This window comes from Thamnophis sirtalis, unplaced genomic scaffold (genome assembly GCF_051295495.1).
Source record: "Thamnophis sirtalis isolate CommonGarterSnake01/CBP01778 unplaced genomic scaffold, rThaSir2_p1.2 scaffold_10, whole genome shotgun sequence".
NCBI lineage: Eukaryota > Metazoa > Chordata > Lepidosauria > Squamata > Natricidae > Thamnophis > Thamnophis sirtalis.
The window spans coordinates 26,246,428-26,272,629 of NW_028261390.1; the positions used below are offsets into that span (position 1 = coordinate 26,246,428).

Consider the following 26,202-nt stretch of genomic DNA (forward strand, 5'->3'; position numbering starts at 1 on the left):
AAGCTGGAAATAGGTACTACTTCTTTTTCTTTATAAATACATTAAAGAGGGAATCACATAGCAAATACAAAGTTTGCACTTCTGAAGGGTTTTCAGTCTTCAAGGGATAATAAAAATTAAATTAAATTCCAGCATGATTACAAAAGTGAGGCTAGGTCAAAATTTGAGTCCTTAAAAAAGGCTATATTAATAGCTCAGATGATGATGTAAACTGTGGTTCCCAGCTGATTGCAAATACCTCAATTTCTGTGTCCACTAACCAAAGAAACAAAAAAACCAATTGCCATAATATAGATTTACTTTAAATTTAGAATATTTTATATAAAAGGATGTAATAACATTATAGTCAAATGAATGTTTAATAATCATAATAATTGTGTGTGTGTGTGTGTGTGTGTGTGTGTGTGTATATTCTCCATAGTGAGGGGGGAGGAGTATCCAGAATGGGTTTGACTTTGTCCTCTCATGATTGGGTGAGTCAGATAAGCTCTTTGGGTAACGCCCCCTGGGCAGCAGGTATCCCAAATATTTGCAGCAAAAAAAAGAACAGTAGTATGATGACTGTAACATTGTTTTATAAACTGTAAGTAACAAAAGTAACAATAATCAATATAAAGAATAAAATCATATCTAGGTATAAAATCTGACTGATTTGAATTAAAAAAACAAAACAAAAACCAAATGCCACCAGCTATGCAGAATACATGAGGGCGATCTCAAGATCTATCTTTACTGCAGAGAGAATTATACTGTAAGCAGTCTGGATCAGGGGTGGGCACTTTGTGGATGTGTGTGCGCATGCGCAGTGCAGTAAAATTTCTCTGCGCATGCGCAGAAGCAAAAAACAAGATGGTGGCACCATAGGCTTTACCCAGAGAACAAGTTCGGGGACGTGGCAGGCCTGGAACGCTGCCGGTTCCAGCAACCCAGGCTGCCAAACCACTACCGGTTCGGCCGAATCAGTAGGAACCCATCATTGGTCTGGATATTATATTTTGGCTGTAATTTCCTCTACAATAGGGGTCCTCCAACCTTGGCAACTTTACAACTTGTGGACTTCAACTCCCAGAATTCATCAGCCAGCACATACTTGTGGACTTCTGGGAGTTGAAGTCCACAAGTTGTAAAGTTGCCAAGGTTGGAGACCCCTACTCTACAAAATGCAGAGTGTCCATTCATCCACCTTGCTAGAAGTGTCTCATGATTCAATTGTGAACAGTCAATAATTCTATCACTGTACTGGTATAAATAACTATCCTTTCTGATCTTATATTTGAAATGTTCACATTTATTTATATTAAAACATCAAAAAAGCAAAACACAAAGGAAAATATTGCCTTTTATGCATAAAACGGACTTTAACTTATAGCAAAGATTGAAATGAAAATAAGGATATTTATTAGAACATGTTTTAAAGTTTTTTTTAACAAAAACATATTTCATTTATGATAATCATTTGCTTTTTTTAGGCTATTGCCTTACCTCCTATAGCAAAGTGGCCGTACCAGAATGGATTTACCTTTCATACTTGGTTAAGAATGGATCCTGTAAATAATATCAATGTAGACAAAGATAAACCTTACTTATATTGGTATGTATATATGCATTGTATATATTTATATGTTTACTATATATTTTGAGTGATCCTTTGTGCTCTCTGACTTGCTTGTTTTCTTGCAAATGTTTCATTACCCTAACTAGGTAACATCATGTGTGCAAGTTCTAGTACTTTATTGGTACTATATATTTTATTATAAATATGTATATAAATATATCCTGATATATTTACTATACCTGCTTGTAAAATTGACTTTCATCAATACATGTAAATAAATATAAGCATAATAATTTTATTTACTTGTTTCAGTTTTAGAACAAGTAAAGGGCTTGGTTATTCCGCTCATTTTGTGGGAGGCTGTTTGGTTGTGACATCAATTAAGTCAAAAGGAAAAGGTTTCCAGCACTGTGTGAAATTTGATTTCAAGCCGCAAAAGGTACGTGTCATGCATGGGTTTGTTTTGGATGATCCAGCCACTGGCAGACAGCCAAGTAGCTATTGGTTTCATCCTCAAAAGGTTTATTCCTTCAAAGGTAGCACTTAAATTTAAGTAACCTGAAGTATCAAGCTTATTCTTATACCTCATTTAACCTACATCCCAGATAATTTTCCTATAAGTCTAATTTACAGTGTTTTCAGTCTTTCATTTAGTTTTGTAGATTGAGTCCACCTCAGTTTCTGCTTTTATTTCTTCTATTTTATTGTTTGCTCCTTTAAGTGGTATAGAGGTGTTTGGTTTTTTTGCTCTCTATAACAGCTTTAACATCCATAATTTTTTTACACAATATTTTCCTAATTTACTGCCTCCTAATCAGAGGTGGTATTCTGCCGGTTCGTCCCGGTTTGGTGGTGGTGGGAGGCTCCGCCTACCCATCCAGACTTCATCACGGACGCTCTGCGCATGCACAGAACATTCTATGCATGCGTAGAAGCGCCACGTGTGTGCTCCCAAGTCCAAACTGGTAGTGAAGGTAAGAGGATTTCATGCCTGCTCCCAATGTAAGAGGTTGGTTTCTATCAGAGATTCCAGATGGTGACTCATTTAGAAGTAACTTTATCTTTTGTCTCAAAGTGTAGATTGTTTCTATTTTGCTAGTAAGTAACTTTTTGCTTTAGTTTTTTCTTTTCTTTTTTTTACTTTTTATCAGTTCCATGGTGATTCAGTTCTTTTCTATTTTCATTGGGAACTGTGAATTGTGCTTTATTTGTTTGACCTGCATGCTTTAGGCTCAAATAAAATAGTTCCTTTTCTAACACATTCCATACTCAGCGCCAAAAGCCGTTCAGCTATTCAGTAGTCCAACTATCAGCAACATGGCTTCTGCTTCTGCCTGAATTCTATGTATCATTCTATTTATCAACTAGTAAGTTGATGGAGAACACACAGAGATTCCTGGTTCTTTTAGAATAGTTATGAATCCATCGTACAGGAAATAATTTATATCTTCCAGAAGTTTGGATTCTTTCCAAAACACCAGACAAGGGAAAAAACCTCTGCTTTTTTCCCAATCTATTACAGCTGGACTTATATGTGAAGGAAGTGCTCTCACTTTCCATACTCTGTTTGGTGTAAGCTTTCTTCCACAGTATGTTTAATCTACAATTAATGTATAATACAAAAAAAAATGTATAATAGATATTTCTGCTTTTGAAAATTAATGATCATTGGCTTTAGCGGTATTAGGTTGACATTTATTTTCATAATCTGTGTGTGTGTGTGTGTGTATACACATACATATACATATACATACATACATATATACATATATATATATACATACATACACACACACACACACACACAAAGAAACTTATAATACAAAATTCTATAATAATTTAAAAGGAACAACTTTAGGATGTCTAATTCTGTAATAACTAGTTATTTAAAGATCAGTTCAGGAATTTATTCATATGTTTTAGCCAGAAAGATAAAATGGAATACAGATAAACCTCAATTTACAACAGTTCATTTAGTGACCATTCAATAATACAATGGCACTGAAAAAAGTCAGTTATGTGACGTTTTTCATACTTACAACTGCTGCTGCATCCCCATGTCACGTGACCAAATTCAGATACTTGGCAACTGATTATATTTATGACGATTGCAATGCCCCAGGGTCAGGTGCAGCCTTCTGAAAACAAGTCAGTGGAGAAGCCAGATGCACTTAGCAATCATGTTACTAACTTAACAACTGCAGTGATTCACTTAACAACTGTGGCAAGAAAGGTTGTAAAATGGGGGAAAAACCTACCTAACAGATGTGTCACTTAGCAACAGAAATTTTGGGCTCTGTTGTGGTTGTGAATTGAGGACTACCTTTAGTGGCATCATAGATTTAAAAAACAGCAAAATAAGAACAGAATCAGAATGCAAAACAAATTTTCAATAGTGTTTTCCCGAAAAAAAGACAGGTCTTATTTTCTTTCGACTACGAAATAAGCACTTGGCCTTATTTTCGGGGAGGTCTTATTATTTTTGAGGTGCAGGAGGTGGCGAGTGTGGTCACCTCATGGCTGCGGCTGTGTTGCAATATTTCAGGGGAGGGCTTATTTTCAGAGGAGGGTATTTTTAGCTCATGTGCTCAAAAGCTCGTTTGGGCTTATTATCCGGGGAGGTCTTATTTTTGGGGAAACAGTGTAGCAAAAACTAAGTAACATTGTTACTTAAAGAATAATGCTATTAAATGGATGACTGTCTGTTCACTATGTGCAGACTGACTAATTTTCAGTTGACAGTCTATATATTTTTCTTTTTGATTTTACAAATGGTTTCCTTTTTACACATTTATATCATTATTTTGTTATGTCTTTTATAGAAAGTATTTTCATTGAAGAAAACATTTTATTTCAGCCAGTTTAGAAATTTTATTCAAAATAAATTGTATCTGGTAGCAGGCTTATTTCGATGTGTCTGTTCAATTTGTATTGCTTACAAGTTAACAATTCATGATTTAATTAGGGCATCCATTGGAATCCTGACACTCTGTTTCTTTACATTTTGTATATCAGTAATTCATCTATATTTCCTTACATAGTGGTACATGGTTACTATTGTTCATATCTATAATCGCTGGAAGAACAGTGAACTCAGATGTTATGTGAATGGAGAACTAGCATCATATGGAGAGATAACATGGTTCGTCAATGCCAGTGATGTAAGTAATTCACAATATCAGTTTCAGGTTTCAGGTTTCAGGTTTAGTTTATTTGTATGCCGCCCTTCTCCGGGAGGGACTCAGGGTGGCGAACAACTCAGAAGGGGAAAAGGGGACACAAACACAATACACGTAATTAAAAATACACAAGAGTCATACAGCCATACAAGTCGAGAGGGGAGGGGAACTCATCAACCCCAGGCCTGCCGGCACAGCCAGGTTTTGACGGCTTTCCGGAAGGCCTGGAGAGAGGTGAGGGTCCGAATCTCCGCGGGGAGTTCATTCCAAAGGGCCGGAGCTGCTACAGAGAAGCCCCCCCCCCCCGGGTAGTAGCCAGATGGCATTGGCTGGTAGACGGAACCCGGAGGAGGCCGACCCTGTGCGATCTAACGGGTCTATGGGAGGTAATTGGCAGCAGGCGGTCTCTCAAGTTTCAGGAAATATTGTATGCCTTTTCTGTCTTGTGTTCCTCATGTTAAAATTGAAAATGAAAAATGGAAATTTACTGTTCTCTCAACTTTTTGCACTAGCGTTTAAACAATAATTTGAAGCACAGATCTTGAGATTTGATCCAGATATATATATTTTCATTTATAAATATGAGTAGATATGTCACAATTTTATAGGGTTGTTAGCATGGAGTAATATGAATATCCGCTTGAGACGCTATTAAAAGATGGGATGCAAATCTAACGAATAATAAATATTATTGGTCTTTAGGGCTAATTGACCTTGGTCTAGATAAGAGATTTCCTGATATTGTGACTGGCATCTTCAGAGAAAGGGGGGGGGTCTTCTAGGCCCTATTTTTCAGTTATTTTGTCGTTTAAGGCTTCAGAGCCCAATTCAGAATAGTTCCTATGATGAACCCTTTAGAGCAGATGCAACACTACAATGTATTTTATTCCAGGTGGTATGGTGGTGACTATAATGTTTTTGTTGTATGGTCTATTTTTACATCGATCAGAGTAGTAATGTGAGCAGTATATTTTGCACTGAAATAAATTAATAAAAGCAATAAGTAGAGAAATACACATTTTTTTCTTATTCACATTTATTTCCTTAGTTTGTCATATGCATCATTTAAATTGTAACTAAACTCTTCTTTTTATATATTTAGCAATATTTATAGATTAAAATATAGGATAAAATTTCTGTAACTTCTCTTTGGCCAATCTGTGAGAATGAATGAATATGTAAAAATAGTCTTACCAACTAAATAAATACATGTGGATAGGAAATAATTTATGTGATTTTTCTACTTTATTGCTATTGTTAATTAAATTATGTCAGTACTGTATATTCTACTCACCTCTCTACTCTGATCAATGTAAAAACAATCCATATAACAAAAACATCACAATCACTACTGCACCACCTGGAGTAACTGCTACCTAAGAAAATATCATAAGTAAGAAAAAAAGAATAATGAATTATATTCTGACTTCATTAAAATTGATTTTAAGGAAGCTATGTCCACAACTTCAGTGACTGAACTACTTTACTCATCCCAAATACATATACAACAACAAAAAACAAAGAAAGAATGGAAGATATTTTATCATGTATGTAGTCTTCACTTTCAGTAACAAATTAAACATTGACTAGATTTTTTAATTTACTTTCTTAGACATTTGACAAATGTTTCCTGGGCTCTTCAGAAACAGCAGATGCCAATCGAGTATTTTGTGGCCAGATGACAGCTGTTTATCTTTTCAGTGAAGCTCTAAATGCTGCTCAGATCTTTGCGATTTATCAACTTGGTCTGGGATACAAAGTGCGTATAGTCCTAAACAAGATTTTGGTGGAGCTGAAAAAACTTTAATTTCATGTTGGATTGATTTTAAAAATGTAGCAACATTCCTGTTAAGTGATATGTGGATTTTTAAATATTCTGATTTCCATTTGCTTTATACAGAATGTAATAGTAAAATATTACTAATTTAAACTGCGTGTAAACTCAAAAATAAGGCACATGGTGGCTCAGTGGCTAAGATGCTGAGCTGGTTGATCAGAAAAGTCAGCAGTTCGTCGGTTTGAATCCCTAGCCCCACGTAACGGAGTGAGCTCCAGTTACTTGTCCCAGTTTCTGTCAAACTAGCAATTCGAAAGCATGTAAAAATGCAAATAGAAAAAATAGGGACCACTTTTGTAGGAAGGTAACAGCGTTCCGTGCGCCTTTGGTGGTTAGTCATGCTGGCCACATGACCATGGAGTATCTTGTGCTGGCTCTTCAGCTTTGAAACAGATGAGCAGCGCCCCCTAGAGTCCAGAACAACTAGCACATATGTGCGAGGGGAACCTTTATCTTTACCTTTAAACTCAAAAATGAACCATTTGACCCTCTTGTCCCTCAGCTAAGCTCCAAGAATAGAGTTCAAAATCATTTTGCTCTTCAATTTTTACAATAGACAGTATTCAAATATATTTTCTTCTATCCATATTCCTTTTTTTTTTTAGAAATAAACAATGCCAAAATACAAATGTAGAATTTCTTTTCAAAAATATTGTACATTGCTCTTTTTACTCATTAATGCATCTCAGACATGTATAGTTGAATCATCCTGAATCACCTACATGTGAAACTTGGTATTCCAATTGCATCCTGGTTAAATGGTATCTTTCTTTTAATCTTTCATTTTAGGGAACTTTTAAGTTCAAGGGAGAAAGTGATCTGTTCCTAGCTGATCATCATAAACAGTTATTATATGATGGGAAACTGTCTAATGCTATTGCCTTTACATACAACCCAAGGGCTACAGATGCACAGCTCTGCCTAGAATCATCACCCAAGGACAATCCTTCTATCTTTATACATTCACCACATGCCCTCATGTTACAGGTATTTTGATGACTTCAAGTTCATAGGCAGATATATTTGACCCCCTCCCCCCTTGGGTGTGTTTTGATCTTTTAGTGTGTTCTCCAAAAGATTTAAGGTTTATGGTTCGATCCTTTCAACACATAGCCTGTTTTCAGACCAGATGTGAATGATTAGTGATGTGCAATCATAAGCTCCCAGGCCCTTGCATTTTCTTCAAGCTAAACATATCCATTGCTTTAAGGCCTGATAGAAGTTCTGTTCTTATTTTAAAGGCCTTTATTTAGGTTTCCTGTGTAGAACATGATTGTGCTCTCTTATAATGTATATGACCTTAGCAGGGCACTATAATGTACCATATTTTTCGGAGTATAAGACGCGTCGGTGTATAAGACGCACCAAGATTTCTAAGAGGTAAGTAAGGAAAAAAGTTTTTGCCTTCCCTCAGACCCCAGCAGCATTCTGCAGGCTTCAGCAGGGCTGGAGCAAGGCAAAAACACCCTCATTTTTGTGAAAAATGGCTCATGTTTTGCAGAAATGGATGTAGGCGGGGCTTCAGGAGGCCAAAAATGGCTGTATTCGTTGTATAAGATGCACCAACATTTCCGCGCTCTTTTAGGGGGGGAAAGGTGTATCTTATATGGTAAATAATACAAAAATCTTACTGAAACTCTTGATACATTGAAGCCTAAAAGTAACAATAGGGGAAAAAAAGAACCAAATTTAATGTGTTCAAATTTGGCATTACAGGATGTGAAAGCAGTCATTACCCATTCTATCCAAAGTGCAATGCATTCTATTGGAGGAGTCCAGGTGTTATTTCCTCTATTTGCACAGTTGGACTATAGGCAATATTCCTCGGATCAGCCAGACACCACTCTTTGGTAAGAATCTTCATTCTCACTTCAAATTGTCTTTCATTATGGGTGGTCTAAATGTTAGACAAAATACTGCATTCTAATAGTAAATATTTTTTATGCCTGATCTCTTAGTGATAATTCCGTAGCAACTACACTAATTTTGGAAATGTTTGTGATGATAGAGTAAGTTGAAAACAAAATGCATGTTAACAAGATAGGGACACACATATAAATGTATCTGAGGTAAAAATACATGAGAACATGTTTAGCTTTTTGGGGGTGGGGAGGGGAATTATCCCCAAGTAATGCAATTATATTGCAGCATGGAGAACATTATTTATATTTTCAAGGTTAGAGCATGTTAAATCTGTTGTACAGAGAAGACCTTGAGATGAAGTCAGATTATTGACACTAAGTCTTCTACACAAATGTGTACATCATTCAGTAGCTATGTAATTTATGGAGTCAGGGAGGGGGAGATATGAAAAATTCCTCAGGGATGAATTCCTTTCTGTCAAAAGGTATACAAGGTTATTTTTTACACAGCTGATGGTTCTGTCCAAGGAGAGTTTATCTTCCTGACCCCAGTACTTGATCAGCAGAAAATGTCTTACATGCACAAACTACCATTGGATTGTTAAGAACTATGAGTGTGTTTTCAGGAATTGCTGCAGAAATTGTCCTAAAAATGCCTTTAGGATTTAAATGCAATAGCTTTCAAAAGCAATACAATATTTTGGTTATTGCAAATGTAACATTTTTAATGAGACATATTCTGGATTAGAATACATAATTCTCCAACCTACCCGCACCCCCAGTAAATTATGCAGCAACGTGAATTATTTGCTTTGGCTGCAATAACAATATAAATATAAATCAAAGCTATAATGTTTGATTTTGATCCAGATGTCATAGTATTTTACCATCTAAATGAAAATGTTATATTAGAAATAAGAGCTATTTCTTTTCTTCATCCTGCTGATTCTGTCTTTATTAAACTACTTGTTTTTCTAAAGCAATTGCAAATGTTGGCACCAAAGCACAACCTTTTTATTTACTGAAATATTTTAATTAGCCAATGTTACCTAGATTTGTACTTGGTTCCTTCCTTTTTTGTGGTATTATTCCTTGATTGAATTTTGTACAATAAACATAGTCATAACCTTCTAAATTGCTCAGCTGTCAGACTAAAGAGTTGCTTAAAATAGTGTTTGCATGTATTATTTTTCTAAATTGCATACTTTTAATTCTATATAGTTTAAAGTCATAATATTGGAAAATGAACTATATTTCATGACAAAAAAAGAGAAATCTATAGAACTCAGTTCTAATCTGCAATCTGTATGTATTCTGGTCCTCTAGATTCAGTTTGAAGTATAATGTGTTTTAAACATGGCTCACTCTCTGACTCTCAGAGTCAGTTTGTCTTACAGATTGGATTATGTATTGTATGCAATAATGAAGCTTCTTCCTAGTGTTTAATATTTCTTCAAGGAGAAATATTAATGTTTATCACTCTTTGGGATTGCTATAGGGTGATAGTGGTTACTTGGCAAAGATGTGGTAAATTATGCAACTGCAGTAATTTTATTTGAAACACAAAAATAATGTAGTCTGGTGAATTGAGAAGAATGATCCAGTATCAAACAATTAACAAAAATGTGCAATCCTACTCAAACCCTAAATATGCTAATTTTTAATATGCTGCATCAATGCAATATGTTTTTCAGTTCTATTTTACTGGCTTTCATTATGGAGTTGCTGAAGAACTCAGTTGCTATGCAAGAACAAATGCTTTCTTGTAAGGGCTTCCTCGTAATAGGATACAGTCTTGAAAAGGTAAAAAATGTTTTTTCTTTGCATTTGTTAATATTTTGGCCATGTTCATCATTGCTTAAGTATCTTTTTTCTTCTACAGTCTTCCAAAGCACACATTAACAGAACTGTCTTAGACCTTTGCCTTGCCTTTGCTAAATATTTGAGCAATTTGCATAATGGCGGTCCCTTGCTGAAGCAGCTCTGTGATCATATTCTCCTGAACCCTGTAATATGGATTTATACTCCAGCCAAGGTAAGATGCATTCCATTTGTGAACAGAGCATAAAACAACTTGATTTTTCTTTTAGTACTAATGTGATATATGGATTCAATAATTTATTTTCCCATTCTTGTGTTAAAAGATATACAGTATTTTGGAGAAACATAATATGAACTAAGAGATAAGAGATCCAGTTTAGTGTAGTAGTTAAGCAGTCAGAAACCAGGAGTTCTAGTCTTGCCTTGAGTAAAAAGCCCAAGTGATCTTGGACCATTTACTTTCAGCCCTAGGAAGCAGGCAATGGCAAACCACTTTTGAAAAACCTTGCCAAAACTGCAGGTCGTTGTCAGGCAGTCTCCAAGAATGAGACACAATTGAACAGAAGGGGGAAAAGTGAATTAATGATACAAATTAATGAAAAACGTTTCACTTGTGAAACTGTTTTGAGTACACAGCAGCTGTTTCAGGTGTTTCATTCTTAAACAAAAGCACACTGGTCTGAGGGTTTTGTTTTAGGTAAGTAATTACTAATAATCGATTACTACTGAATTGAACATTTTTGATAGTCTTGTTTTTTTAAAGAAATTGTCCCTTTCATGAAGAATTTTGCCATTTGGCTAGTTGAAGCAAGCTAATGTGGATGACCCTCTCCCTCTTGCGATACTTAAGTAAAAAAGAAAAGTAAACCCAGATCTTATTTCAACTATTTGCTTTTACTTTTTAGTATATAGCTTGGAATATTCTGAGTATTAGTCCAATGAAATAGAACTTTTGAATTGCTTCAGATTTTATTCTGTGGAAAGCAGATCAGAGAATGAGCTTTGGTGGGCTGCTTTGTTTTGAACTCAAACCCCCAATTTTTCTGTTTTGTACATAAGCCCAATATAGACATAATGCAATGATATGTCACAACATCAAACCTCTGAAAATCTTTGCAAATGTTATAAATCATATCTATTGGTATTAATTCCAGATAAATAAATGTATAAATAAGAGCTTTGGAAGTGCTCATTTCGTTGCCTTTATTTGATTTTCCTTATATATGCAATCTTAGTTACTCTCCTTTTTTTTAATTGGATGATACAGATTCAATTGATCTTGTACACTTACTTGTCCACTGAATTCATTGGCATAGCAAATATATATAATGCAGTTAGACGAGCTGGTACAGTTCTATTGGCAATGCATACCTTGAAGTATTACTATTGGGTAGTTAATCCTCAAGACCGTAGTGGAATTACTCCTAAAGGTTTAGGTATGTATTTATTTTCTTGTTTTACAACAATACACAACATTTGCAACTGAATAAATTAGAAGCTGAAATAACTTAATAATAACTTAATATTTATAGAATTTAAGCATAATGTGTGTGATATTGGGTGATCTGTATTCTTTTAAAACTGTGTGTGTATGTATATGTATATATGTCTATGGCATCACTCTTATAGTTAGATATATGCAAAACATACTTCTTGAATAATAAATATACTAAATGTTGAATACTAAAATACTAATATGTTTCAAGAAATATCCAAATGTTAAGTTTTCCTTCTGGAGCATGCTGTTTCGGTTATTATGGAGATATTTTCAACATTTTCCAGAATGAGGTGGATTTACTTTTAGAAAACTTTTGACCATCCCTGCAACAGCAAAAAAAAAAAAAAAGTCAAAATAGTCAACAAAAAAAATATCTGGTGTTTCAGGGAGTATTTTCTTCATGGAAAAATATGTTTTTTTCAGATCCCTAGTAAAGAATAAACACATCAAGATAATTAATTATACAAATGTAGGAAGGTGTTTTTAAATTAGTTTATTTAATTTCAGCCCCCCCCCCCCCCAAAAAAATCTGGAAATACACATAAAATATTACAATGGATAAGAAATTCACATGGAATTTACAGTATGCATTTCTGCTAAAGAGAGCCAGTGTGGTGTGGTTCTTAAGGTGATTTCTATTCCACCTTAGCCATGAAGCCAGCTGAGTGAACATTGAATCAAACACTCAATTTCAGCCCTAGGAAGCAGGCAATGCCAAACCACTTCACAAATATTTGCCAAGAAAACTGCAGAGATTAGTAGGCAGTCACCAAGCGTTAACATTGACTCAAAGGAATCCAAAAAGGTTGAACACCGCAGTTAAATCAATACAATACAATACAATACAATACAATACAATACAATACAATACAATACAATACAATACAATACAATACAATACAATACAATAGCAGAGTTGGAAGGGACCTTGGAGGTTTTCTAGTCCAACCCCCTGCCTAGGCAGGAAACCCTATACCATATCAGACAAATGACTATCCAACATCTTCTTAACGACTTCAGTGTTGGGGCATTCACAACTTTCGGAGGCAAGCTGTTCCACTGATTAATTGTTCTGTCAGGAAATTTCTCCTCAGTTCTAAGTTGCTTCCCTCCTTGATACAAATATTATCTCTTTTCATAATTCTTTTGCTGTTGTAATGATGTCATCGTAAAACTTTTGGATCTCTGACTAACTCTTACCTGGATTCCTTCTCTAGCTTAATATATAATATATTTAGTTGGGTTTTGGTTTAGGACAGGGGTGTCAAACTGGCAGCCTGTGGGCCAGATGAGTCATGTCCAGCCATGCCCCTCCCTCCAATTCCATGAAAGAAAAAATGTTGTGAAATGTCACATGACGGCAATGTGACCCCGCGAGTGACTTAGGAGGTTCTGCAAATCCAAGTACTGTGAATTATATAGATATTATTTGTGACTTAGCACAGCATCAGCTGGGTGACTGGACCACCCACTCCCACTTAGCCCAACCCACCTCACAGAGCTGTTGTTGTCAAGAAATTAGAAGGAGGAAGATGTGTTGGATATATTCATTGACTTGAGTTACTTGTAAAAATAAAGGTGGGATAGTAATAAAACAAAAATTATTGCTCCTTATGGTGCATGCAAAACTTGTAATGCACAGTTACAACAAACCATGACTTAGTATTCTTCTGTAAGTAAAAGTACATGCCAAGGCATATTGGCTATTTGAGATATGACCAAGAGACTGGATGTGGTTTGCAGTATTCAGAAGGAAAAATCTCAATAGCAAAAAATACTGCTCAGGCATTGGTGACATAAAAAGAAAGGGGGGGGGTAAGCCTGGTTTAAGCACAAATGAGGACACAAGGAGCTGTTTCCAGAAATTAGAAAAAAAGAGGTCAGAATAGTTTTTCCCTAAGAAATATAGATATATTTCATATTTCTGACACACAGCTTTCCACTGAAAAGGATTGAAGCAATCCACTGCTTAAGTTAGATGAAGTCATTCCAGCTTAAACATTTGATTTGAGTTTTGTTAAGATATTAACCTGATTAAAGCAAATCCATAATGATTGAAATATCCCATGTGTTCGAAATAATAACATTTTCTTTAATATGCAGCACAAACAATTAGGAGTTAATGTAATTGCATTGTAATAATCATAGACTTTTAAGTATATGATGTAAATATAATGTATCTTTCATATTAAGATGGACCTCGGCCTAATCAAAAAGAAATTCTTTCTCTGCGAGCCTGTTTACTGATGTTTATTAAGCAGTTGGTGACAAAGGTAAGAAATCTTCAAATGAGATTGTATTGTTCAGTTTTATTTTCTTACAGAGCTATTTGCCCTGCTTATTGAGTAATCTGTAATTCATATAGCACACACACCCTTTAAATAAATGAAGGCTAAGAGTACAAAATCCAAAGCAACGATGCCCTGGGCACCAGGGACCGACCGGCTCTGTAGACAGAGGTTTTGCTGTGGACTGGCGTGATTTTGTGTGCGCCTGCATCCCATGGATGGGCTTCGCTCATTTGTGCGCTCCTGTTTCTGACATGCTGCGGACTGATGCCAATCTACAAACTGAGAGTTGGGGAGCCCTGATCTAAAGGATCAATATATGGGGATGTAGAGAATCTATGTGTGGTACACATAGTCATAGGGACCTGTATGGAAATACTAATACTAACTAAAAGTAATACTGAAGTCATCTATTAATGAATCCAAAATATTTCACTAGTATTTATGTTAGAAGGCTACCTTTCTCTTCTGCTTTTAAATACATTACTTGAATTACATTTCTCTTGATTTTATCTTTTAAGGACTATGGAGTGAAAGAAGATGAACTCCAGGGCATTCTGAATTATCTTCTTACCATTCATGAGGTAAACTAAGTTAGCAACCTGCTTCCAAGAAGCTTTTGAATAAAATATTCCCTCCTACCATCCAATAACATTGAAGTAAGAAAAACATGCATAACATTGATTGAATCTACATATATGATTTAAGAATCCTTATCTTGAAATTCATTTCTGTAACAGGATTCTATAGGGTTCGTTTTTTATTAATTTCATCGAACTGGAATATCAAGGAGACAATGACCGAGAGAAGAACAAATCATGAAGCTGTACCCACAAAGGATTTTTTTCTATGAAAAACAAAAAAATAATAATGCCATTTTAAATAAAGTATTTCTGGATACATGTGAAAAATGTGCCACCTGCAATAAGCCAAGCCCTTAAAATTTACGCAACTTGCTTATCCACAAGTAGCACATTTTTCATTGTATTTTGGTTAAAATGTGAGGGTCTGCTTATTTATGGATGGGTTTATCCATGATTATGCACCATCTGTATGGATATTTTTAAAAAGTATACTCCCTGATAAGCTTGTTCATGCATAAATTGAATGCAATTTTGAGGGTGAATTTTGCCACCTAAAATTCTTGGCTTGTTTGCAAGTATATACAAATAAATACAATAAAGCAGTAAGTACAAGTAAGCATTGGTTACTGTTGTAATTATCTATAGCTTCCTGCTTTTGTTTTAAGAAGAGTTTGATGCAAGTAGTAGTACAAACATTTATAAAGTAGGATATAGGTAAAGGTTCCCCTTGCACATAGTTGTTGTCGACTCTAGGTGGCGTGCTCATCTCCATTTCAAAGCCGAAGAGGCAGTGCCATTGGAACTACTCAGAACTGCTTACAGTTACGATGAGACATTTAACACCCTCAAACATCAACATCTGTCTATTCCACTGCCCTTGGAAGGGACTCGATAGGTGGATAAAAATGTGAAATCAAGGCTAAATATTTAGCTGACTATGTGATGAACAATTATAATAAAGTATTTTGCCCCTTAAACAAGAGGCAGAACAAATACAAAAATTCCATTCAGTGTATGTAATTCACAATTTAACAGACAATCTCTATTAACAACTAAAACAAGCCCAAACACAGCCATCCTGCCTATGGAAAACATGCTAAAATATGGTAGATTGCATACACAAATTATCTATAGCTTTTATGTATAATTGTAAGATAGATACTACCCTGGGAATGCCAACATTAATATTATTATTTCTTTTAGCATAATTCTTTAGCTATTAGGTTTTATTCTGCATATGTACTGTATGTATACAGTCAAATTATGGCAGCAAACATACTATGTAATCGTATTACTTCCTATTTTCACCACAACAACCACCCTATGAGTTGAGTTGATCACAAGGAGAGTAATTGGCCCAGTGTCACCCAGCCAGGCTTCTAGACCAACCTCTTGACCACTTTTTACCAAACTGGCCCCATGTTCTCTCTTGAATCACAGTCTATAATTCTTCAGGTGCTGTAGCTGTTATTTCTGTGCTTTCATTTTTAATTTATACTTCTTGATTTAACCTCTTTGTGTCTGGTTCTTAAGCTTTTAGATCTGACCTTCTTTGTCTTATTGTTACTTGCATGACTTTTAAATGCCTGGCTGCTAGGTTGACATTACTTGGCTCAGCTGTTTTTGACATGCTGCCACAGCAGCCATTCTAGTCTTTCAGCAAGGAGGTGGGTTGGGGGCTGGACTGTCTTTTTGATTTGCTTCTGCTGGGCTTGCAGGTGCCTGAGCTGGGTTTGGGCTGCATGCCAGAGTCTATGAAATGTAATGATGCCTACATATTTATGCTGCACCTGATCTCATTCTCCAATCTGCTCAATCTTTGCCAGTTGGTTGGCCACTTACAAGAATTCTTTCTGCTTTCTTTCCCATCCCCAATGCCTCCTTATCCAATCTCAGTTTCTAATGTCCTCTGGTTATCTTTCTTGTGAGACTTCAGGTCTTTCTTCTGTCTTTTCTCCTTTCTTCTTTTCTTTTTCTTCTCTTCCACTTTTCCTCTTCAATGCCACCATAACTAGTTCCAGAGTCAAGCACTTTTAAAAGTCCCGGTCAATCAATTCCACAGGGTGGGGCCTTAAAGGAGAACAGGTAAGGGGAGCATGGGCTTTCCATTCACTGCACATTCTTATTTATACAGTCTGCTTATATTAAACTTTCTAAATATGCTTTCTAAATATGGAGTGCGTTTATTTAGTACTTTGGTCAACTTTGTTATTGCCAATTTCTTAAAGTATCACTGGATTACAATATTATATTTATGCATTTTATAACATAGTTACTACTTGATTTTGTAAAAAATATGTGGGGTTTTTTGTATAGCAATGCTATTCAGTTTAGAACTGAAGTTTGAAATAGTTTAGCAACACATTGTTTTATATTTTTTGTATAACAGGATATGTGCTAACCAGTGGTTTTGTTGTTAGGAATCTAAAATAAGAAGCAGAAAAAGCTGTTATTTGCATAACAGTTTCCCCGCCATATTAAATTGCTTCTGAGTGTCTCTTTACTTCTGAAACTCTTTGATTTATAGCATGGAATAAATGATTGTTTTGTTTAAAATATATCAAATTTTCATGGGCCAATGCATCTATTTCCTTCATCCTAATATGGCCTGCTTTTATATATTCACTTTTTTTTTAGTGCTGGGAGTAGGGATAACTGTAAGTTCCTTAGGTTGGTTTGTATAGATCTGAGTTAAATTTTGATTTTGTTTTGTTTTTTTAGTTTAGACTGTCAGTTTTTTCTTACTACTGCCTCCTTTGGCTTTTATGACTTTCACCATGAAATTTTATAAGTATCCTTTACATATTTCTTATGAATATAATTACATGAATACCATTATGTGAAGCTGTGTTTTGTATTCATTAAAAAATGATACAGCCACCCATCTTGCTTTGATGACTGAATGGCTAAGAATAAATTACAACTATAACAATAAAACTCAGAAAGTTAGAAAAATAAATACTACAACATTACAAGTGGTCCTTGATTTACGACTTTTCATTTAACAGCCATAATTACTATGGACTGAAAGGAAATCATGACCCATCTCAGAACTTATGACATCTTAGAACTTATGACTGCTGCACCACCCCTGCAGTCACACAATCACATTCTGGATGCTTGGCAATTGGCTGGCATTTATGACTGGTTGCAGTATCTCACAGTCACGTGAGCACATTTTGTAATGTTTTTGCCAGAAACTGCCAAAGCCACCCATTAGATAAAAGCGGATTCACACTTATGATCATATGATTCACTTAAGAATGAGGTTGATTTGCTTAATGCCTGCTGTAAAAACGGTTGTAAAATTGAGTATGATCATGTGCCTGCATTTATGACTGCAATTTACTACTAAAATTCCAATCCTAATTTTGGTCATAATTTGAGGATTATCTATAATGTAGACAAGTTCTCAAAATTGTAATCTCACAGTCATACAGACTTACAGTTGAGTTTACCTGTTTTCTTGACCCCATACCTGAGCGAACAGCAAAGATTTTAAAGCTTTTTGGAAGGCCAAAATTATTGGAGCCTACTCAGTTTTGGGCAGGAATAGAGCAAACAGTTAGGCAAGCTCTGAGTCAAAGAAAGCACCTCTTCTGGTTCCCACTAGATGATACTGTTTCAAGAAAACAACTTGGAACATGCCCGCTCTGCCAGTCCTGGTAGGACTGAAAATATCACGAATGTGTCTCAAGCATTTTCCATTCTGTCTAATCCTAAATTTAGCAAGTGCTTATTACTATGGTCATCAATGAAGAAAACACTGTGTGAAACACTTTTCTCTTTGTCTATAACAGGGGTATCAAACCTGCGTCCCGCAGGCCAGATGTGTCACGCACTGGCCATGCTCATCCCCGTTTTAGCAAAGGGGGGGGGAGTTGCAATATGTCATGTGACAACAATGTGTCGCCGCAAGTTTGACACCCCTGGTCTATAATGACAGAGGAGGAATCTAGTAGTAATTCATAAATTTATAAAAATATACAAAGTTTGAATTGCAGTATCAGCTTTAACATGAGTTTCTTTATACTTAGGATGAAAATTTAATGGATGTTTTGCAATTGCTTGTTGCTCTCATGTCTGAGCACCCCAGTTCTATGATTCCTGCTTTTGATCAGAGGAATGGATTACGGTAAGAAATAGATTCCGGTAGAAATAATAATAATCAGTTGAATTTTTGGTTGTCTTGTCAGATAAATGTCTTTTGTTACATATTAATGTGGAAGTTACTTTGTTAAAATGTTGTCCTGTTACATATGTTTTGTGAATTCATATTCAAGAATGTAGTTTCAAAACAATAATTCTATCTACCTTTATTGTTTGAAATTGAAAAAACATCATAAAAATCAGATCTGGTGACATGGTGACCCTATTTACAACTGTCACGACCTACAACTGAAATTGTAGGGTCAATTATGGTTGTAAATTGAGGACTAACTGTATTTCTATCCCTCACTTTTCTGGACGTTGTCATATATGACTAGCAAGGGATACATGTCAAATGTTATAGTTAACATAGCTTTCTTTCAAAAAGACTGGTATGTTAAATCTAACACTTGGAATATAGACACATTAATAAATATTTACCTAACATTGTAAACTGGGCAAAAAGTTAGAAAAAGGCTGCAAATATATGGTTTCTTCAGTTTGTGTTCTCCATATATTTCAAAAACTATGTTTTTAAAAATATGTATTATTATTTTCAATAAATATTTGTGTTAAGATATTGAATTTAGTGGCTGGAACTGTAAAGTGAACAATAGGCCAGAACACACAGTTGTAGTTGATTAGTTAGAGAGTGCTGACTCATGCATGATGCTGAAGATATAAAGGGGGAGTTTCCCTCCCCCCCTCCTTTTTTTCTTCTGCTTGTTCTGCTTGGTTTAGATCAGTGGTTCCCAAACTTGGCAACTTTAAGACTTGTGGACTTCAACTCCCAGAATTCTCCAGCCAGCTGCTAGCTGGAGAATTCTGGGAGTTGAAGTCCACAAGGCTTAAAGTTGCCAAGTTTGGGAACCACTGGTTTAGATCTTATATTCTTTCTTTTCTGGATAATGACAAAGACTTCTGTAAATTGAAATGATAAATATATTATTTTATAAGTGTAGCTTGAGGGTTGCTTAAATAAACTATTTTACCCATTTACATTTTTTTAAAAATCTTTTTTAAAGTGTTATCTACAAGCTTCTTGCTTCCAAAAGTGAAGGAATCAGAGTGCAAGCACTGAAGGTGATGGGCTACTTTTTAAAGCATCTGGCAGCCAAGTAAGTATTAGATGGAAAGAAAAGTAAGCCATGAAAACATCTAACTCCTGAAATATCATTTTTCTGGATTGTTTTCTATGAGTCCTTGATGTACAATAACAATTGGAACTGGAATGTTGGTCACTAAGCAATGCAATCATTAAGCAAGTCATCACATGACCAGACCAAATTTTACGACCATTTTACAATTGTTGTTAAGTGAATTGCATGGTGTTAAATGAATCACGCTGTTGTTAAGTGAATCCAGCTTTCCCAATTCACTTTGCTTGTCAGAACATGGTTAGGAAGGTTGCAAATCATGACTCTGTGACCCCTAAATACTGCAACCATTATAAATGCCAACTGGTTGCCAAGTGTCTGTATTATAATCATATGACTGTGGGACTGGTACAAAGGTCACATCCTTGAAGACAGGTCATAAGTCACTTTTCATGAGCCCGTTGTAACTTAAAACCAATATTAAATTAATGGTTATAGTTGAAGGATTACCTGTAATTGATTTTATATTGTTGAAGGAGATATTTATTAATTACTTAGTGCTGCAATGGTCAGAACTTCAGACAGAGGTCATGAGTCCATTTCTTCAGTTCTTCAGTTGTAATTTCAAACAATCACTGAACAAGCAATCTACCTAGATTCCATTTTAGAGACATTGACCTTGGCCAAATATGCATCAACTAAGCGTGCCCATAGCCTTTTAATATTTCCCTTGTTTTTCATTGTAATCAAACTGTAAATCTGTCATAACTTTCAAAGAAGCTAGAACATAACATAGTTTAAATTTATTTAATGTTTTTTTGCCCACCCATCTTATCAGACAGTAACTCTGGGGGGCTTATAGACATAGAAATATCTTTATTCATATACAATTAAAACATAAATAATTAAAATTAAACATTAAAATCTAAGGATACGTGGGGAAGACGAGGGCAGAGTGAGGGGAGGTGGATTCTGTTGTTAATCAACCACCTCCACTGTGCTGTTCTCCCACTTGGGCCTCAAACTAATTAGCAGAGCCACATCTTTAGGCCCCATATTTCATTTTCATATTATGAGTTCTTTGAAAGTTATTAACCGTACTTTGTTTCTGATATAAACATAGCAAGGTATTAACAAGCTTTTGCAAAGCAGGGGTTGCAAGTAGTTGTGTGTATGTTTCAATTTATTTTATAAAGACTTGATTATTTGATTATACAGATTACGTTTCCACCAGAACACTAATTTTTAAATTAAAAAATATCTCTGAGGTGAGACTTGATAATTTCCCTTTTTCATAACATAAAAATTAGCTACAAACCTAAGTATAAACTAAGACTAAAATAAATGAGCATGGGGAAAAAAAGGAGAATAGTTTTGATTTAAATACTGAAAATGATAGTTCTCCAAAAAATATATTCAACAAGTTATTTATTATTATTTAATTTTCCATGTAATTTTAGGAGGAAAGCAGAAATTATGATTGGACATGGACTGTTTTCTCTTCTGACTGAGAGGCTTACGCTTCAAACAAACTTAATTTCCATGACTACCTACAATGTACTTTTTGAGGTAAAAGACTTAAAATATGTAGCTAAGGTGATTCAATTTATACTGATAAGTTCCAGATAATAAAATTTGGATTTTGTGTTTCTATTTCAGAGAAATACTAGTTAGCAAACATAAATGTTACACAAATATCCTTAACTTGAAAAGCAAAACTTAATAATTCAATACTTAATTTGAATAAAAAATGCTAATTTAATTAAAAATACTACTTCTATTGTCAAACATATTTCAATATCATGAAAATAAATATTTGATTGGTATGATGTCATGCAATGATATCTGTATATGTATATGCACGTGTATAAAAAAAATAGGAAGCAGGAGTATTAAATATGTTTGCTTTCTTGAACTGTGTATTTGTGTGTGTGTATGTGTGTGTATATGTTCAGAATAATATGTCAAAAGTTTTTACTATGGTAAGTAATAAGTATGATGGAACCTTAGAGAATAACATTGAACAATCCTTCAGTTAAGATAGGAATGGGTAATTTGAGTGCCTCATATTTCTTTTTCAATCCGTCTGGAGCCTCTTCATTATTAAAATGTTAGATCTTTATTGAAAAGTCACATAACCAAAGCTCCACAGATGCTTAAAAAATAATTGTTGTGACTTCTTTCAATTTCTATCCCACCTTCTGTTCATAGAATTGATTTTGTAGTTCTCACCCTCTTGAGCCAGAGATAAAGGCTTATTGATGCTGTTTATTGTAAACAAACAATATGTATTGTTTGGTGTGCCAGAATGATCCAACAATAAGCCTCTTGTTGTTTTAATATATTTTTTATTTATTTGCATGAACAGACTGTGTTTAAAATAGACTTTCGTAGAGTTCTTAACGTTTTTCTTATTTTTCTATTGAGTATCCTATCATTTGAACTTTGTCACCAGCCTGAGGTAAATAATGTTATCTGAGCAAGGAAAAATATTATAATGAAGCATTAATTTACTAAGAAGGAAGTCATTCTTTCTGCTTGTCACCTAAAGTTAATTTTACTTCTTCCTATAGTTATTTTAAAGATCACAATTTGGCTGTTTTAATTGAAGAGTTGGAAATTATTTCAATATTAGATTTTTCCTAATATGTTTTTTTTCTTTTTAATCAGATACTTATTGAGCAGATTTGTACACAAGTGATGCATAAACAGCATCCTGACCCAGATTCAACAGTGAAAATACAAAATCCCCGTAAGCATCTGTGTTTCTTTCAGATAAACTATTAGAGAGCTGTAAATGGTGCTTTATGTCTTTCAAAAGGGGAAAAAGCATATTTCTTATATTTATGTTTGCTTTCATAATCTAACATTTGCTTCTTTTAATTTTTAAAGGTTTGTTTTTTAGGAATAGTAACTTCAGTAACAATTTCAATTCTAGCATATATCTGTCTAAGTTGGTATGACGTCATTGGAAATTAATTAATTTCCATTCTAAATTAACTATATCAGTGATGGGGAAAAATTGGCCTGATGCTTCAGTTTCTCAGATACTTGAAAGCTTTTAATTGGAATGATTATCTTAATTTTATTAATATGAGAACTGTTAACATGCACAAATGAGAGGTAAAAAGGAATAAGGCTTTATACAGAAACCCCATATCCAGCAGCCTTGTTTAACTGTAACCCTGCAATAGGACTTTAAGTATGTTCATTCAGATTCATTTATAATATTTTAGCAGTCTAGAAATATGCCTTATAATCCTTATTATTTGTAGGGAAGCTTGGAACAAGATTTAGGTGTATATAGTACACTTCCAGCCTAGCAGTCTTTCATTATCAGTGTTCTATATTGGGAGACCTTAAATATTTATTATTATGTTTTACCTATTAACTCTTCCAAGTAAACATCTGTATAGGATTGCTATGGCAGAAAATAATAAATATAGAATTGTTTATTATTTTGGGTTTGAATCCCAGAAAGTGTTTTGGAGCAGCTATGGAGATGACCATCTTTACAGCTCTTTTAAGGAACTGATCCTTTTCTCCTTTTCTGAGGAAAGCAGCCATGCTATCCTGGGAAAAGGATAGGATCCCCTATAGGGACAATATAGTTCTTCACATTGAAGGGATATTATCAGCAATAAACTTGAAAGTTTATCACTATGCATTTCCAAGACAAATTAGTTAATTGATGTAGGAATGGAAAAATACAACAGTACTGAAAAACACTACTTATGACTGTTTTTCACACTTATGACCGTTGCAGCATCCCCATGGTCATGTGATCAAAATTGAAATGCTTGGCAACTGACTCATATTTATGATGGTTGCACTGTCCTGGGATCATATGATCTCCTTTTGCATCCTTCTGATAAGCAAAGTCAATAAGAATAAGATTTTTATCCCCATCTATTCCGCCTCTTTTTTCCCATGTTAAAAATTATTACATGGGTATATAACAAAAAGCAAAGTATAACTATTTTGGAATTATTTCTGGATCATTCTCTACAGTGTTCTATGCATACAGGCAATTTCAAACAGTCACTAAATGAACTACTGTAAATTGAGGACTACCTTTAATTAGTAATAGACAGTTTGGAAAACAATATAGAAACTATATTTTCATTAACAAACCAGTTTGTGTATTAAATAATGGGAAAAGAAATATTGATCCTTCAAATGCACCCTTCTGTCCTTTTTCCTTGTATTTTTATTCTGGTTTGGGTATCATGCACCTTAAAATTCAATTTAACTATATAGCAATCTGAAAACACTCAATATTTTTATTAATTGCTTCCTGGGCCCAAGTCACAAGAGAAATCATATTGGTGAATTTCCCAAGGACCTCTGGGAATGTCTACTAAGAGACAGAAATCAGAAGCTGAATAGTACGTATTTATAGATGGATAATGGATAATGATTGCATCTTCAAGTATACTTTTACAGCAGAACATATTTTCAATTAAGACAGGATGTTACTAAATTCAGACCAAAACCTTATGCTGTACAGATAATCCTTGACTTGTGACCATAATTGAGCCCAAAATTTCTATTGCTAAGAGAAATCATTGTTAAGTGGGTTTTGCCTCATTTTACAATCTTTCTTGCCACTGTTAAGCGAATCATAGCAGTTATTAAGTTAGTAACATGTTTCTTAAGTAAATGTGCCTTTTTCATGTTGATTTTTAAAATTGTTATGTCTTCCAGAGATTCTGAAAGTTATTGCTGTTTTACTACGTAATTCCCCACCATGCTCAGAAACCCTGGAAGTCCACCGAGTCTTCCTATCAGACATGATTAAGCTTTTTAATAGCAGCAGAGAGAATAGGAGGTAAGATCATAATATATATATTATAATATATATAAAGATATATTATAATGTATCTTTAAAAACTATTACTTCAAGCTGCATGATTAAAAATTGTTTTTAAGCTAAGAACTGGTCTCAAATTCTTCCCATGGTTTATTCAATTGCTAGCTGAATCAAGTGTTTATTAATCTCATTAATTCCTGTTGGTGTTTAAGATAGATCTCAGTTTTCTTTAAATTGTATTTTCCTGCTTTCTTCAAAGTTAATTTTCAATTTGTGTTTGCAATTTTTCAGAAGTTTACTGCAGTGTTCTGTGTGGCAGGAATGGATGCTTTCCCTTTGCTATTTTAATCCCCAAAGCTCTGATGAACAGAAGTTAACAGAAATGGTGTATGCCATTTTTCGAATTCTACTTTATCATGCAATCAAGTATGAATGGGGTGGCTGGCGTGTTTGGGTGGATACCCTAGCAATTACACATTCAAAGGTGAGTTATGCAAAAACAATTCTAATTCTGATTTTTAAAGAAATTTTTTAAAGAACTTTGAAGGGCAATTTGGTGAGTTTAGCAAAAACAAAAGCTTCACTGAAATTAACTAGAGAGAACAAATAAGGGAAGGTGTCAATATTCCATAAAGCAATGTTTAAAAATATTTAGTGCAATGCTTGTGTAATTTCATGCACCAGTTTGGTATGAGAATAGCTAATTTTATGTTCAGAAAACTTTGTTTTATTATGAACTAACTGTGCAGTTAAACCATATAAATTTGAAACACAAGGTGGCGCACCTTGCCTATTTCTACTTTAGAATAAAGCCCTTTTCTTTTATGGAGAGGTTGAGCAACAAATTATTGATAAAACTGAAGCAAAGACTATTTCTATCCAAACAAAGAGAGGAAAGGTTGTTGGAAGAAGGTTTCTTCTTGAATAAGAAATAAAATAATATTCCTACTACTACTAATATATATATATTTACAACTATAATAAAATTGTGATGGAAAGATTTTTTTTATAATGGAGGTAACCTTTTTTCAACTAGACATAGATTTTAGAATAAAGTTGCAATGGCTGCCACGGTGGTTCCTTCTTCTATTCCCCCAAACATTTTTAATATGATTCTGGGTGGATTTCCATATGGGGATTTACAATGTAAGAAAAATAAAGAGATTTTTGCCTCCTGTTACACCATGAATTATGGACACCTGGTGTGTTGACAGCACAGTTCAGGTACAAAAAATGTTCTTTAAGCTATGTGGATGTCAATGTCTTATGAGACCATCATATTTATAAAGTGAAACAACAGATACTCTCTTTCCAGATTATGATTTTACTTACATAGATTGTGTTTAAAAGGTGTTTATGAATTATGTTTGATAATTAAGATTCTGGATTAATATTTAATTTGCGATTTATTCTTTTGAATTGTAGAGGGTTGAAATTAACATTAATAATTTTCTTAAATTGTGTATAGTTTATAGAGAAGATAATGGTTTTCTAGTGCACTTTTCCCTCCTGTTTTGTT

The 26,202-nt window shown here is 34.4% G+C and overlaps 1 protein-coding gene across 1 annotated transcript in view; it reads left to right on the top strand.

Annotated features, from left to right (window-relative positions):
• LRBA (LPS responsive beige-like anchor protein) overlaps positions 1 to 26,202 on the top strand; it is a 380,505-nt gene that overhangs the window by 33,991 nt on the left and 320,312 nt on the right. Inside the window, exons 6-22 of the mRNA XM_087724319.1 lie at positions 1,470 to 1,591; positions 1,868 to 1,994; positions 4,597 to 4,716; positions 6,347 to 6,493; positions 7,361 to 7,558; positions 8,288 to 8,421; positions 10,128 to 10,236; positions 10,316 to 10,468; positions 11,522 to 11,690; positions 13,946 to 14,025; positions 14,562 to 14,624; positions 18,662 to 18,759; positions 19,799 to 19,891; positions 21,331 to 21,439; positions 22,541 to 22,622; positions 24,578 to 24,701; positions 24,975 to 25,167. Coding sequence (XP_087580445.1) covers positions 1,470 to 1,591; positions 1,868 to 1,994; positions 4,597 to 4,716; positions 6,347 to 6,493; positions 7,361 to 7,558; positions 8,288 to 8,421; positions 10,128 to 10,236; positions 10,316 to 10,468; positions 11,522 to 11,690; positions 13,946 to 14,025; positions 14,562 to 14,624; positions 18,662 to 18,759; positions 19,799 to 19,891; positions 21,331 to 21,439; positions 22,541 to 22,622; positions 24,578 to 24,701; positions 24,975 to 25,167 — 2,121 coding nt within the window. The remainder of the gene's footprint in view (positions 1 to 1,469; positions 1,592 to 1,867; positions 1,995 to 4,596; positions 4,717 to 6,346; positions 6,494 to 7,360; positions 7,559 to 8,287; positions 8,422 to 10,127; positions 10,237 to 10,315; positions 10,469 to 11,521; positions 11,691 to 13,945; positions 14,026 to 14,561; positions 14,625 to 18,661; positions 18,760 to 19,798; positions 19,892 to 21,330; positions 21,440 to 22,540; positions 22,623 to 24,577; positions 24,702 to 24,974; positions 25,168 to 26,202) is intronic.